The sequence below is a fragment of the Pipistrellus hanaki genome (genome assembly GCF_964339955.1).
Source record: "Pipistrellus hanaki genome assembly, chromosome: 2".
NCBI classification, from domain to species: domain Eukaryota; kingdom Metazoa; phylum Chordata; class Mammalia; order Chiroptera; family Vespertilionidae; genus Pipistrellus; species Pipistrellus hanaki.
In genome coordinates, this window is record NC_140504.1 from 40,919,472 (window position 1) to 40,935,347 (window position 15,876).

The window sequence follows — 15,876 nt, forward strand, 5'->3', positions numbered from 1 at the left end:
GCAGGTTACCTGGGGCTTAAAAAACAGGTTGGGGAAAAAATGTAAAATCTGGTCAAGAGTCTGACTGATATCATACTCTTGCAGGGAGGAGAAAAGGGCTACCAAGAGGATTAGCAGTGCCTGCTCCCCTTGCCTGGTGTCCCTGCAGGAGGAATCTGCTCCTTCTTGTAAATACAGCAACCCTGAGTGTGTTTCCTTAAATATGCAAATAAGGCTCCCATAAATAGCACAGCTGACTTGCACAGAATACTAAAGCAGCAGGCTTTCATTTTGACAGCCAGCCCTTGACATCTTGTCAATCTCATGGAAAGTCATTTCTGCCTGCTCTCCACTCAGCTGATTTCACCGACACCTCTGGAAATGGTAGGCACTCTTAGGAAATGAAAAGACCTTATGTGTTTAATTTGGGCCAATTCCTGTTTCAACAAATATTTTCTATTCCTATTAATTTTCCCAAATATCCAATTTCAGTTATCCCTTCAAAAAGTGGAGAACAGCCGAGACCGGTTTGGCTCAATGGATAGAGCGTCAGCTTGGGGACTGAAGGGTCTGGGTTCGATTCCGGTCAAGGTTGCTGGCATATCCCCAGTAGGTACCTTGGTTACTGGCATATCCCCAGTAGGGGGTGTGCAAGAGGCAGCTGATCGATGACTCTCTCTCATCGATGTTTCTAACTCTCTATCTCTCTCCCTTCCTCTCTGTACAAAATCAATAAAATATAAAAAAATAATAATAATAAAAAAGAAGTGGAGAACATATGACAGAGGATTAGAACAGTAGTCCCCCTTCATCCATAGGGAATACATTCAAAACCTCCAGTGGATGCCTGAAATTATGGATAGTTCCAAACCTAATATATGTTACTAGAGGCCCGCTGCGTGAAATTTGTGCTTGGGGGGGGGCGGGGGGCGCTGGGTAGTCCCCTCAGCCAGTCTGTACTTTCTCCAATCTGGGACCCCTCAGGGGACATTCAACTGCCAGTTTAGGCTCAATCCCAGGGATCAAACCTAAACTGACAGTCAGACATCCCTCTCACAATCTGGGACTGCTGGCTCCTAACTACTCACCTGCCTGCCTGCCGGATTGCCCCTAACTGCCCCCATGCTGGTCTGTTTGCCCCTAACTGCGCCCCCCCCCCATACCCCACCAGCCTGGTCATCCCCAAATCCCCTTCCTCTTCTCTTCCCCGCCCCCCCCCCCCCGGCCTGGTTGCCCCATGCAGCCTGCTGGTCAGTTGTTTGGTTGTCCCTCACTAACTCGCTACTGGCCTAGTCACCCCACACAACCTGCTATTCAGGCGTTACTGTGACAGCATCCTGGACAATTTGCATATTCCTCTATTATTAGTATAGATGTTTTTCCTATATGTGCATAGCTGTCATACATGTAGTTTAATTTATAAATTAGACACAGTAAGAGATTAATAACAATAATAATAGAGAAAAATTATGATAATATACTATAATAAAAGTTATATGAATGTGGTCCCTGTCTCGCCCTCTTTCTCAAAATATTTTATTGTGCTGTAACTTTTCACTTAAAAGAAGCACCTTATTGCTTCTTTTTGGAATGTCTGAATTGCCAGCATCACTAACCTGTGCTTTGGGGCTATTATTAAGTAAACTAAGGGTACTTGAATATAAGCACTGTGATACCATGAGAGTAGATCTGATAATCAAAGCGGCTACTAAGTGACTAAGGGTGGGTAGCATGGATGTGCTGGACAGAGGGATGACTCACATCTGGGTGAGACAGAGTGGGATGGCACAGATCTAAGGGGGAGGAGGGAACTACTGGATTTCTTTTGACAGAGGATTTAGTATTCAGTATTTTGACAGAGAATTAGATTTATACTACATATCTCATTTAATTCCCATAACAACTTTAGGCAGGAGACGAGATCATCACATTTTACAGAAATCAGGGCTAGGAGAAGCAGATGGGAAGCAAGTATTCCCACCAGGCCTGCCTCTAAAAAACATGTTCTTTCTACTCTACTGCCTCCCCCTAGTTGCATGATACCTGCAGTTTATAAAGCATTCACATAAACTATCCCATTTAATCCTTACAACCCTGAAATCCAGGAATAATTTTTTTTAATATATTTTTTTATTAATTTTGTACAGAGAGGAAGGGAGAGAGATAGAAAGTTAGAAACACCGATGAGAGAGAGTCATCGATCAGCTGCTTCTTGCACACCCCTTACTGGGGATATGCCTGCAACCAGGTACATGCCCTTGACCGGAATCGAACCCGGGACCTTTCAGTCCCCAAGCCGACGCTCTATCCACTGAGCCAAACCGGTTTCGGCCAGGAATAATTTTTAATTCCCATTTGCTATGGATTGGGTATTTTTGCTTTCCCCAAAATTCATGTGTTGAAGCTTAATTCTCAATGTGATGGCATTTGGAGGTGAGGCTTTTGGGGAAATAATTAGGTCATGAATGTGGCGCCTCCATGAACAGGATTAGAGATTTACTCTTCCTCTGCTCCTTGCCATCCGAAAACCAGGATGCAGCTCTCACCAGACCCTGGGTCTGCAGCACCTTGATCTTGGTCCTCCCAGCCTCCAAAACTCTGAGAAGTATGTGCTATTGTTTAAACTCCCTAGTCCATGGTAAGCAGTTAGAGCAGCTCAAATGGGTGAAGACACCATGTTAAGAGGGGAAAACTGGAGCGCAGAGATGAGCACAGAGAGGTGTGGGAGGAAAAAGACCTGTTCCTATTTCTGACTTTGCTCCAGTGAACTGCTGGGACCACAGGCCGGTCAGACATCCTCTCTGGCCCACAGTTACTGCACCCACAAGGCAGAGAGAGCAATGGGCTTGATGGTCTCCTGTTCTTAGCAACTCAAATGGTCTGCCATTCTAGGAAACCTCTGGGTGTTCCTCATAATAAAATTAGAGCTTTAGCCGAAACTGGTCTGGCTCAATGGATAGAGCGTCGGCTTGGGGACTGAAGGGTCCCAGGTTCGATTCCGGTCAAGGGCATGTACCTTGGTTGCGGGCATATCCCCAATAGGGGGTGTGCAAGAGGCAACTGATTGATGACTCTCTCTCATTGATGTTTCTAACTCTCTATCTCTCTCCCTTCCTCTCTGTACAAAATCAATAAAATATATATACTATATTAAAAAAATAATAATAATAAAATAAAATAAAATTAGAGCTTTAGTTGCTATAGATAAGTGGGAGCCAACAGCAACTTTGTACATCCATATCTGGTTCTGGTGGGATATTTGCATCTGTTCCTGTGCCAAACTACACGCCTGAATTTCTACAGTTATGATGTCTTTTTGTTTGTTCAGTTTATCTTTATTGTTGAAAGTCTCCGGGACCGGTTTGGTTCAATGGATAGAGCGTCGGCTTGGGGACTGAAGGGTCCCGGGTTCGATTCCGGTCAAGGGCATGTACCTTGGTTGCGGGCATATCCCCAGTAGGGGGTGTGCAAGAGGCAGCTGATCGATGACACTCTCTCATCTATGTTTCTAACTCTCTATCTCTCTCCCTTCCTCTCTGTATAAAATCAATAAAAAATATATTTTAAAAAAAAATTTAAAAAAAGAAAGTATTACAGATGTCCTCTTTTTTTTGTTTTCCCACACCCTCACCCGCCCCTCCCAGGCCTTCATCACACAATTATCTGTGTCCATCGGCTATGCATATATGCATATAAATTCCCCGGTTAATCTCTCCCTCTTTCCTCCCCCAACTCCTGCTTTCTCTCTGAGATTCGTCAGTCTGTTCCAAGCTTTTATGTTTCTGGATCTATTTTGCTCCTCAGTTTATTTTGTTCCTTAGATTTTACATGGAGGGACTTGAGGAGTATTATGCTAAGCAAAATAGGCCAGTCAGAGAAAGGTAACTATCACCTGACCTCACTCATAACCATGTCTTAGTCATAACGACACGTTTCTGGGAGGCTATCGCCATTCCCATCAGAGATGGAAATGCCCAACTGCTAATAGTACTCCTGGGCTTCCTACCTTATGCTCTCATTTTTAGCCTATTTATGTTTATGAAAATATCAACCATTTTGTTTGTTTGTTGTTTGTTTGTTTAGAAAAAGGAAAGTCTCTGCCAGTGTTTATACAAGGGCAGAAAAAAATATAAAAGACTCAGGTCACCAGAAACAAGCCAGCCCACATGTGTACCCACCTCACAGAAGTGACGGAATCATCTGAAGAACTCAGCTCTGCCTGGCTGCCCGTGGCGGGGGTGGGGGAGCTTCCCTTTGCTTGAAGGCGTTGCAGCCACATGGGCAGATGAGTGCTGAGTTAAAACAGCAACTGGAACCAGCGTGGGTGGAGGCCCTTTCTTGCATGATGAGGTACTGGGTTAAGTGGAAAGAGAATGGGCAGGCTGGGTTTAAATTTGTGGCTTTTGTGATCCTGGGCCAGTTACTTCATCTCTCCGAGCTTTCATTTCCTCACCTATAACTTCTCAGCATTTCTGTCTGAGGATTACTACAAGGATTGACAGGGCTTAAGTTGTGGAGAACATGATGACAGGCAGGTAGTTTTACTCTTCCCATTTAGTAGATGAGGAAAATGGAGGCACAGAAAGATGAAATAATGTACCAAGATTTGAACCTGTGTTATCTAGCCTGAGAGCCTGCATGGTAGCCATTACCCTAGGCTGTCTGTCTACATTTTAAAAGTTCTCATTTGGCCGAAACTGGTTTGGTTCAGTGGATAGAGCGTTGGCCTGTGGACTGAAGGGTCTCGGGTTCGATTCCAGTCAAGGGCATGTACCTTGGTTGCGGGCACATCCCCAGTAGGGGGTGTGCAGAAGACAGCTGATCGATGTTTCTTTCTCATCGATATTTCTAACTCTCTGTCCCTCTCTCCTCCTCTGTGTAAAAAATCAATAAAATATATTAAAAAAATAAATAAATAAAAGGTCTCATTTGAGGCTACATAGTTCCATGTATGTGCCACCTCTTGGGGATGCTGTTTATGTCCCAAGGTTTTTCACAGAATATTATTAATTGCTTTGGTAAAGTTGTCCAGGTCCAAGATCTCGGTCTCAGACTTATAAGCCCAGAAATAGCTTCTATCAGCACAATAAATATGGGCTTATCCAAGCTGGTAATTCATAATGAGGAATAACTACTAGAGGAATCAGAACCCCTGAGCCATATGACCAACAGTAGTCATGTTGCTTAGAAGACAAGCCAGAATCATAAATTTATCTGAAAACCATGATAGCCAAGATATGGAAGCAACCTAAGTGTCCACTGATAGACAACTGGTTAAAGAAGATGTGATACATATATGCAATGGAATATTACTAAGCCATAAAAAAGAATGAAATCATGTCATCTATTACAACATGAATGGACTATAGGGTATTGTGCTAAAAGAAATAAGTCAGACAAACAAAGACAAGTACCATACAATTTCACTTATATGTGAAATTTAAAACACAAAATAAAAATCTACCATAACAGAAATTAAGTTATATATACACAGAACAAATTAATGGTTGTCAAATGGACGGGGAGGTGAAGAGGTGGGTGAAAAGGTGAAGGGATTAAGAAGTACAAATTGCCAGTTATAAGAACAGTCACAGAGATGTGAAGTACAGCATAGGGAATATAGTCAATAATACTGCAATAACTATGTATGGTGTCAGATGGGTACCAGACTTATGAGGGGGATCACTTTGCAGGTTATATAAATATCTATCACTGTTGTACACCTAAAACTAATATACCATGGTGTATGAACTGTAATTGAAAAAATTAAAAACATTTTAAGAAGAATAAGGAGTTACTGAACGTATGTTTGGCAGCTGTCCAGTCAGTGTAGGCATGCCACCTACTTGCTCCTGCCCTCAGGGCTGTGAAATCTGAAGGCACCTGCCCAGGCTTCCTCTTCCCACCTACTCAGCCAACATTTGTCCCAGGGCTTGACTTTTCTTAGATAATTTGTGCCCACACAAAAGAAACTTCTTCCTTTTGATCACAGCACAGTAAACTGCGATGGATGAGGAGCTTTCTGTCTCCTTAAGATGACTGAGGATCTCTGCTGTGATCTCTGACAAGTTATGCTCAAGTTTAGATCTTCAAGAGAAATCCTTCTCTTGAATTCTAGCCCACCAGTACTGGCAACAGTACAAAGCGCCTGGCACACATTGCTGTAAAAAGCAATGTAGCAACAAACATCTATCTGGTGATATATGGATAAGACACAGTGCTTGACCTCAAGGAGTTCACAGTCTAAAGAGGAAGAGAAACATGGACAGACAACAACTCAGGATACTAAGGACTGTGATAGAAGTGAGGGTGGCGTGCAATGGGAGCATGAAAGAGAGATATGTAGCCCTATGTGGAGGGGAGATGCTGTCAGAAAAGACCTTCCCCTGCAGGAGACAGCTGAGCTGGTATGGAGGATGAGAAAATTCACATGCAAAAGGATGGGCAGGGCCATTCCAGGCAGGAAGCAGAATGACACCTTTGAAGGGCTACCAGCAATTCACTGAGCATGCAGTAAACTGAGAGTAGGGGGGTGGGAGTGGAGGTGGGAACTGGGGAGTCAAAAGAAGGGGCCCCTCTGCAGGCCTGGAACTTCCTCAGCCCCTTTCTCCAGAGTCCAAAGAAGGGACCCCTCTGCAGAGCATCTCCCACTGGCTGGACGGCTCTGGGCGCACTGCACAGCCCTCCTGGAGGCCCTCAGCACAATGGACGTCAGGGGGGAAATGTCACAATCTGGGAAATCTGGATTTTGTTCAGAAAACACTCAGAATGTGAAAGATTAATTAGAAGGGTTTACATTAAGAAGGGACACAATCCCCACTATGTATTAAGGAGAATATGCTGAAAGCAGAAAGACTGATGGGTTGGTGAGGAGTGAGAGAAGGCTGGGAGGCTTGGGCCGGGGATTCATGAGGACAGAAGACATAAGCAGAGGCACAAGGCAGGGACCTGGAGCAAAAACAAAGGCTTTGAGAAGTGCTTGGAGCATGGACAGGATAGGACTTTGTAACCAAGTGAATACGGAAGAAGAGAGGACGAAGCCAGGAGGATGGCTGGGTTCTGAAGCTCAGGAGAGAGTGTAGCTCTGGAGACAGGATTTGGGAGTCATATACATGGAGAAAGAAGTCAAATCCATTCATGAGTATATTGGGAAGAGGACCCAGAACAAAATGTCAGGGAAACCTGATTATTTTAGAGACAGGAAAAAAGTGTTCTGAGGTGGGATGGGGGTGGGAGGTGGCTGAGAGCATGCTGGCCCCCTAGTCTTAGTCTTTCTTTTTTCCACTAAATAGGGGGTGGAGATATCTGTAGAAACCAGTCTGTAGTGTGTGGGTCTGGGGGTTGGGGGACGGCGAGGAGGAGAAGGGGAGTGAGAAGGGAACAGCTGCTGTGGGGAGTGGGTGAGGAGTTGACTGGGGACACTAGAAGGACTGCCAAGCACAGACTGTTTTCTCCTGGCTTGACAGCTGCCGTCAGTCAGGGGACCAGATGGAATAATGAGGTGAGTTCTTCCACCACAGAAGCTACCCTGGAGCCGAGCAGGTCCAGACTTGACTTTTCTCCTCTGAACCACTAGAGGGCCTCAGGTGCCAGTGCAATCCTTTGCTTCTGGAAGTGTAGGATGCAGCTCCCAGGTGCCTCAGTTACAGCCAAGAGAGGCCCTCACATCATTTGCATGTGTGAGGTGTTGACACGGAGGCCTCCATACCAGATGTCTCAACACTTAGAAACTATATATTAAGCAATTGTCATAGCAGGCCTGCATTCTCGGCCAGGGCCTCCCAACCCATTCCCAGGGGTCACCCTTGCATTTTCCGTGGCTCAGGCCTGCACCCCTGGGCATAAGGGGTGGCCAGATCAGCTGGCACAGGATGGGACACAGGCTGAATTGGGGCCCAGAGCCTCACTGGCTGTAACTAGACCCTCTGAACCAAGGTCAGGGACTGACACAATCAAGGTCCCCAGAAAGCCAAGGCAGGCAGGCTGGTCCCCATCCCTGTATGTTATTTTGCCATCTCTGGATTTCCAGGCAGTTCTAAGCACCTCCCAAAACTCATTACCCATGTAGAGAGAATGGAAAGAGCTTAATTCTCTTGTGGAAACTTCTCTGGCTAGATCCTGGTGTTGGGTAATTTGAAACAACTATTAAAACAAAGGTCTTCTTTTTTGTTGTTGGTTTCTTTTTTATAAGTGACTAGTATTCATTTGTATGGAGGTAGCACATTTTGCTTTATCCATACAAATGAATACTAGTCACTAATAAAAAAGAATAATACATGTAATAACATAAAAAGTAACTCAAAAACATTACACCAAGTGAAAGAAGCCAGGCACAGAAGGCTATGTACTGCATGATTCCACCTGTTGACATTCTGGAAAAGGGGAGCTGTAGGGAGAAGACAGGTCAGAGGTGGCCAGAACAGGAAGAGGGGAGGTGAAGAACAACAGAGACATAAGGGAATTTGGATGAAGAAAATGTTCTATATCTTGATTGTGCTGATGGTAATACAGCTGTATACGTTTGTCAAAATTCATCAAACCAAACACTTCAGAAAGGGTGAATTTTATAGTTTGTAAATTTAACCTCAATAAAGTTTACCCCAAGTAAATGAAGAGGTAAATCCATCAGACCCTCTTTTTCTGGTTTCCTAGGCAGAGACTGTGCTTTTCTCCCTCTTCCCTGGTCTAAGGGGTCATTTCAGCCTAAACGACTCCCTCTTGTAAATGCTCTTCACTCAACTGATTCCTAAACCAGAGAGAGCTCTTTGAGAGTAAACCTTCTATGAGTATCTCATTTTTGTTAAAATTTTAAATGTGGTTTTAAAGAATTCCATAGATAGTCACTGTCAAGTGAATATTTCTCCCCTTAATCTACCTGTTTTGCAAATTTGAATTTTTTCATGAATTGGATTCGCTTATAAGGGAGTGTATACCATTTGTTTGATAGATCTTTCATATACATCTTTTCATTATGGCAAGGCCCAGTGGAAACTAGAAAAACAGAGGGCAGGAGGGTAGAAGATAATACAAAACAATGGATAAACAAAATGCATTTCTTTTTGTCTTTCTGATGCATCCTCACAGGTACTCACACATTCCTCTCCAGTCCAGCACCCTAGCTTAGGAGCCACTTACTCTGAATGTATGCTTTAGACTTGTGATACAAATAAAAGAAATGCCTTTTATAAATTGTCATATCAGGGAAAAAAGACTTTTGGCATGAACACCTGCTACATCAAAGAGCTGTTCTTAATTATGGATGTCTAGAAGTGTGTAATGCCCCTAAAGTCACCAGGCCTTTCTGTGACTCACTTCATCCTATTCTAATATATAAAAACCCAGGGTTGTAACAACCTATCACAACCAAGGCTGACCAACATGGAAGTCCTTCAGTCGGCTGGGTTGCCATGGTAACCTAGCCCTGACTGCCCAGGGGGCTGAGACCCAGAGAGAGGCAGGGTCTGATATGCAGCCTCAGTGGCAGCTATTGATTAGTACTTGCTTCTCTCTTTCTCTTCCTCTTTCTTTCTGAGCTTTGCCAGCAGCTGGGCTTTTCTATCTCTCCCAGCCTTCATCTGGGCTGCTGTTCAGCCCTGCCTCTCTGATCAGGCCCAGAGATAGGCCTGGAGATGCTGACAGGCATAGGAACCGACCAATCAGAACCAAATATGGGTGCTGTGAAGAACCAATGGCTGTGTAGAAGGCAGAGCTTCTGATGCTCACTGGCACAGAAACCAACCAAATCTGGGTGCTGTAGGGAGCCAATGGCTGTCTAGCAGGTGGAGCTTTTGAGGCTGACATAGAAATTGATCAATCAGAACCAAATTGGCCAGCAGAGGAGGGCAGTTAGGGGTGATCAGGTTGGCAGACAGAGGAAGTTAGGGGCGGTCAGGCAGGCAGGCAGGTGAGCAGTTAGGAGCCAGTGGTCCCAGATTGCAACTGGAGAGGGTGCAGGCTGGGCTGAGGGAACCCACCCTCCATGCACAAATTTCATGCACTGGGCCTCTAGTATATAATAAAAGCCTAATATGCTAAGTGTCTGGTCGACCAGACCAATCAAAGCATATATGCTAATGAAATGCTAAGGCCTCTTAACCACTCACTATGAAGTGCACTGACCACAAGGGGGCAGACAGTTAACTGGTTGACAAGTTGCTATGATGTGCACTAACCACCAGGGGTCAGACAATCTGGCCAGTAGGTAAGCTTGCTGCTGGGGTCTGGCTGATCAGGACTGAGCAATACCGGCCAGACACACCCTAGAGCCCACCCACAGTCCCTCTCCAGCTAGCAAACCTCCTACGTCTCTCTCCGGCCCTGAGCATGCAGTGGTGGGGGTTCCTCGACCTGGCCTGTACCTTCTCACTATCCAGAACCCCTTGGGGGATGTCGGAGTGCCGGTTTGGGCCCAATCTCACAGGTCATATATAAAAACTAGAGGCCCAGCTGAAACCGGTTTGGCTCAGTGGTAGAGCGTCGGTCTGCGGACTGAAAGGTCCCAGGTTCAATTCCAGTCAAGGGCATGTACCTGGGTTGCGGGCACATCCCCAGTAGGGGGTGTGCAAGAGGCAGCTGGTCGATGTTTCTCTCTCATCGACATTTCTAGCTCTCTATATCTCTCCCTTCCTCTCTGTAAAAAATCAATAAAATATATTAAAAATAAATAAATAAAAACTAGAGGCCCAATGCATGAAATTTGTGCAAGAGTAGGCCTTCTTTCCCCCTGCTGCTGGCATCAGCTTCCCTCTGGCACCTGGCACCAGGTTTCCTTCTGGCCACCGGCAGGCATGTGTGTCCTGGGCTTCCCTCGCAGCCCGGCTTCATATGGAAGGTAATTCAGAAGGAGGTCCAGTTTAATTAGCGTATTACACTTTTATTATTAAAGATGGGGTAACAGTAACTATCTTTCTTTTCTCACATAACCATGGTGAGGGTCAAATGAAATATTGTATGTGAAAGAGCTTTATAAACGTCTAAATAGTTTGCTCTGATAAATGTGAGCTCCCACTGAGTGGCTGTAAGACACAGCCAATGTGGCATGAAAACACAACTCCTTGAAAACCACAGATGTCCCCGCCTGTAGAGGAGGCCCCCAAAGCTTTGTTAGTTTAGGATATATATATTTTTTTAACTTGAAAGCTTTATTTATTTTTTTCCAGCAAAACAAAATAACATATGTTTATCTTTCTTACAAATAAAATAACATGTTTTTCTTAAAACAAAAAACAAGAACATCATATTTTAACTAAGTACACCTATTTTGTCAGAATGTAATTTGTTACTAACCCACCTTACTTAAGAAAAATCTTCATTGTTGAAAGTATTACATATATTCCTCCTTTCACCCCATTGATCCTTTCTAGCCTGCCCCCACCACCTAATTTTTTTAAATAAGAGGAATATTCATCAATAAGCATTAACTCAGCAAGTACAGAGGCTTTAAAGAATGGCATCTCACCTGGCTGGCATGGCTCAGGGGTTGAGCATTGATTGACCTCTGAACCAAGAAGTCATGGTTCAATTCTCCTATCAGGGCACATGCCCATTTTGGGGGCCCAACCCACAATGTGGGGCACACAGGAGGCAGCCAAACAATGAATGACTCTCTCCCGCCCTCCCTCTCCCTCTCCTCTCCCCTCCTCTCTGAAATCAATAAAAATATATTTAAAAAAAAAGAATGGCATCTCTTTCTAGTGAGTCAAATCTCAGAAATGCAAAAGACTCTCTAAACAGCCATGGTCTTAGGTATGAAAACACAGAGATTGATAGGCTGCCTTCTTTCTCTTTATGTCATCAAGACTGATAAAGAAAAGACCTGGTCAACAGCATTAAGTAAAAATGAAGATTTCATAAGGTAATGATATATAAATATGGCTAATATGCAAAGTGTCCCTTCAGGAGTTCGATCAGACCAGGAGTTCAATTGTTCACTATGACATGTGCTGACCACCAGGGGGTGGCACGGAACATGGCAGGTGATCAGTGGCAGTGGTGGGACTCTGAGGGAGCGGAGGAAGGATGAGGCATGGAGGTGGGGTGGTAGGGAACTGCACAGTGGTAGCACACGGGTGGCAAGGGAAAGAGGAGGCAGGGAAGTGGGGAACCTGATTGGCCCTGATCGCCGGCCAGGCCTAGGGACCCTACCGGTGCACTAGGCCTCTAGTTCACGAATAAAGATTAATAAACATGGCTAATTGTTATTGAAATATTTTACATTCTTTCTCATTTGTGAGAAAAACAAGTTTGTAAATGTTTTTAAGTCCTCCATATACTACATTTGGCTAAAAAAAATCTCAATACTATCGTTTCTAACTTACAAATATTCTAAAACCAGATAGAAAATTTGGGGGAGCCGATATACCTAAATCAAAGATAAAAGCAAATATTGCCTCAAATATTTGACCTCAAATCACCAGAATAAGATGGACTCCTCTGAACTGTATGCTCAACTTGGCAAATGGAGTCACTGCAGTTAGCTACAAAGCAAAACCAGCAGAGTGGGTATATAGGTGGCTATTTATGGGCCAACAGTGGTTTGTCCCACAGTCTCTGAGAAACTGAGAGCCCAGTAGTGGACTAGACCCTGGCAGTTACTAGGCCAGCGGAGTAGTAATTATAGAGGTTGACACATAAAAAATTCCAACAAGTTTTATCTATGATTACTATACTGGCAGCTTATTGACTTAAGTGTTTGATTATGGGAAAGTTAAAATATATATAAAAATAGAACACTATAATGAATCCCATGTACCATCACAGATTGGTACATGGGATTCAATAATTAGCCAATCATGTTTCATCAATACCTTCTACCCATAGTATTCTGAAACAAGTTCTAGCTCATATCATTTCACCTATAAATATCTCAATACTAGTGGCCTGGTGCACGGATTTGTACACATTAAAAAGAAATTAATTAGAAGAAATATTTTAATATTGCTATTCATCCTTTCTCTATAATAGAAGTGTTAGCGATAAAAGAAAATTAGTAAAATGTACATGAAAATAATATATAAATTCATTAACAAATAAACCATAACATGATATAACAACAAAGACATATGAAAACAAAAGATGATGTAAAAACAACAAAAAAATGAGATAAAAATGACTGATAAATCGATTGCATTTATTCTAATATCTCCCTGTATACCACATTAAATAAAAACATTTTCAGCTGAAACCGGTTTGGCTCAGTGGATAGAGCGTTGAGCGCATGTACCTTGGTTGCAGGCACGTTCCCAGTGGGAGGTATGCAGGGGGCAGCTGATCGATGATTCTCTCTCATCGATGTTTCTCTCTATCCCTCTCTCTTCCTCTCTGTAAAAAAATCAATAAAATATATTTTAAACAAAAAATAAAATAAAAACATTTTCAGAGCGCTTGACTGATTTCCCTTGTGATGAAGTATTTACAACTTTAACACCACACGCTCTTTGAACTCGAGAGAGAGCAACAAACAACTCGATTTCATCAGAGAAACTTCGGGATAGGCAACATTGACATGTGACGCCACCCGCGTTACATTCCACCACAACTGTGCTTGACAACTGCGTCCTCGTTTACCTCACTGTCGCCAGGAAGGCAGTTCCTACCAGGACTGGTGGTACTTTTCGTGGACCGGCTTCTTTCAGCTTCCGAGGCGCGTTGTAATCGCTGCAATCGCAGCTCCTCAGCCACAGTCCGCCCACGACACCACCTCCTTTCGGGTTGTGCCTGCCGTCGTTTCTCAGACATATTCTTCCGGTAACGCCGGCTTCTCTCGGCCGCAGAGGCACGTTGTGCCAACAGCTGCTCTTCGGACATGTTCTGTCGCCGACACCGTCGCCGTTCGCGTTGTGCCAGTCGTTGCTCCTCGGACATATTCTGTCGATAACGCCGGCTCCTCTCGGCGGCGGAGGCACGCTGTGCCAGGAGCTGTTTATACATATTCTGTCCGCACCACTTCCTCTGGGCCTCGTCCCCGGGGATGATTCTGACATGAGTGCCCTTGGCACTGTCGCCGTCCTGGGCCCCACTGCTGCCCACGGAGGTGGCTGGGGAGAGGTGCCCGGCCACAGAAGCATAGAGAGCGATGGGCACCGGGGCTGCGACTGGCTGCTGCTGGCTCCCAGAATCTGCAGTAAAAGCAGCTTTATCCGCTGCATTATAATCCTCAACTGCAGACTCCTCGATGACGTCACTGATTTTCTGCCATGGCTCCAGCTCCCCCTCCTCACACTCCATAAACAGGCCCGGGTCCGCCATGGGCCCGCCCGGTGGTGGCCAGCGGAGGTCCGGCCTGGAGAAGGCGCCTTCGCCTACAGGAGACCTTATGTTTCAATGGTAACACGGCTGGAGTTTGGCTCCTCAGCGCGGCCCGGGGAGAGCTGCCAAAGAGCACTGAGGTACTGCTGGCCTGAACCTGGTCATAACTCAATAGTCCTCCTCACTTACTTTCTAAAGACAATTTACTCCACACGACTTCTCCTTACCGCTTCCGGTTCTTCCAAAGTACTGGGCTTCTCTGGGTCCCCCGCCCCATAGTTGCAATCCTACATAATAAAGAGGTAATAGACAAATTCACCCTCCCTGCGAAACGCCCTCACAAGATGGCGGCACGCACATGGTGGGGGCGGGGCCGGCGGCCGCTTCGCTTCTCAAGATTTCTGCCGGGGTTTCCGCGGCGGCGCGGGGCGCGGGGGGCGGGGGCACCGAGCGGCCCTGCGGGACTCAGGGTCCTTCCGCCGCCCGCCGGCCCGCCGCGCGGGGCAGGGCTCCGGGGCTGGGGGCGGTCCCATGGTCTCGCGCGGGTCCAGGTCTCGCGCGATTTCCCGCGAGGGGTCACTAGTCAAATAATAAGCCTCCAGCGCTTTCTCTCCCGCGTTTGGGGCTGCGGGGCCGCGCGCGGCTCAAAGAGGCCCGAGAGCCCCAGGCCCGGCTCAGCGTCCCGGAGAGCAGCCCCGACACCCGCTTCATCCTCACGCTCCCCCATCCCGGGCCGCCGCAGCCGCCGCCGTCTTTCAGCGGCCGTGCCGGCCTCGCGATTTATCAGCTTCCTGGTCTCCAAACGTGCCGAGACCAGCCTAAACGTGTCCAGGGGAGCAGGGAATGGGCCTGAAGGGCTAACTTAACCTGCTTCTGTTTGATACAATAATGCATGCTACATACAGGTCTATGTAGCATTTTTGTATTGACAGCGTGTACTGTAGCTGCTTCAATCCATGCTGAGCTGTAGCTTGTTTTTCTGATTTCCTATGGTCGGTAAAGGGTACTTGTGCATCTTCAGAATGCTTCTTGGCATGGCCATTCACACACCTTCCACAGTGGACTCTTGACCGAGTCAAACAGACCCAGAGGCTTCAGTGGGATGGGCACACGGAGCAGCACCGAAACGGCGGGGAGCCGTTGGGGAACTTGGCTGAGTCTGCAGCATGCAGACGCTGGAGCTGCGGTGCGGACACTCCATGGCAACGAGGAGAGCAGCGGCGAAGAGGGCGGAGGCTGCGGGTCCGGGCGAGGTGGGGGCGGAGGGACTCCGAAAGGCTCAGTCTGTGGTCGCTTCTGGCTGGGCGCTGGGCTGAGGGCGGCTGCATCCCCAGCCTTTGCATCAAATAAAGTTTGGGATATGTTTTATTTCTAGTTTGTAAGCAACCTGCAGAGTCCCCTGCCCCCACCTCCTTCTATTAGGAATAGTCTAAGGATTTCTCTTTCCATTTGATGCTGGAATGCCAGCCTAGGCAGGGTCAGGAGGTTGGCGGTGAGCCGGGGCTAACGGTCCAGTGTGTACTGGGAAACTGTGGAGGTCAGCATCACAGCCAGCACCACCATTGTCTGTCCTCATTGGTTCAGTGGACAAGCTAATGTGGCCTATTCAGGGAGGTGGGGCGTGAACAATGGAGACAAATCTTTGCCCTC

General features: G+C 46.1%; 1 protein-coding gene across 10 annotated transcripts in view; it reads right to left on the reverse strand.

Moving 5' to 3' along the window:
• Positions 1 to 15,588, reverse strand: part of LOC311616480 (uncharacterized protein) — a 360,599-nt gene extending 345,011 nt beyond the window's left edge. For 5 of the 10 annotated variants that reach the window (XM_084871844.1, XM_084871843.1, XM_084871840.1 and 2 more), the window contains exons 1-2: positions 13,546 to 15,588; positions 13,202 to 13,299 (exon numbers count right to left, since the gene is read on the reverse strand). In XM_084871844.1, coding sequence (XP_084727970.1) covers positions 13,264 to 13,299; positions 13,546 to 14,226 — 717 coding nt within the window. In that variant the 5' untranslated portion in view covers positions 14,227 to 15,588 and the 3' untranslated portion in view covers positions 13,202 to 13,263. Of the gene's footprint in view, positions 1 to 10,852; positions 13,300 to 13,545 lie in introns of those variants that run through there. The other 5 variants (XM_084871837.1, XM_084871846.1, XM_084871845.1 and 2 more) reach the window with 2 other exon arrangements.
• Positions 15,589 to 15,876: the final 288 nt, after the last annotated feature.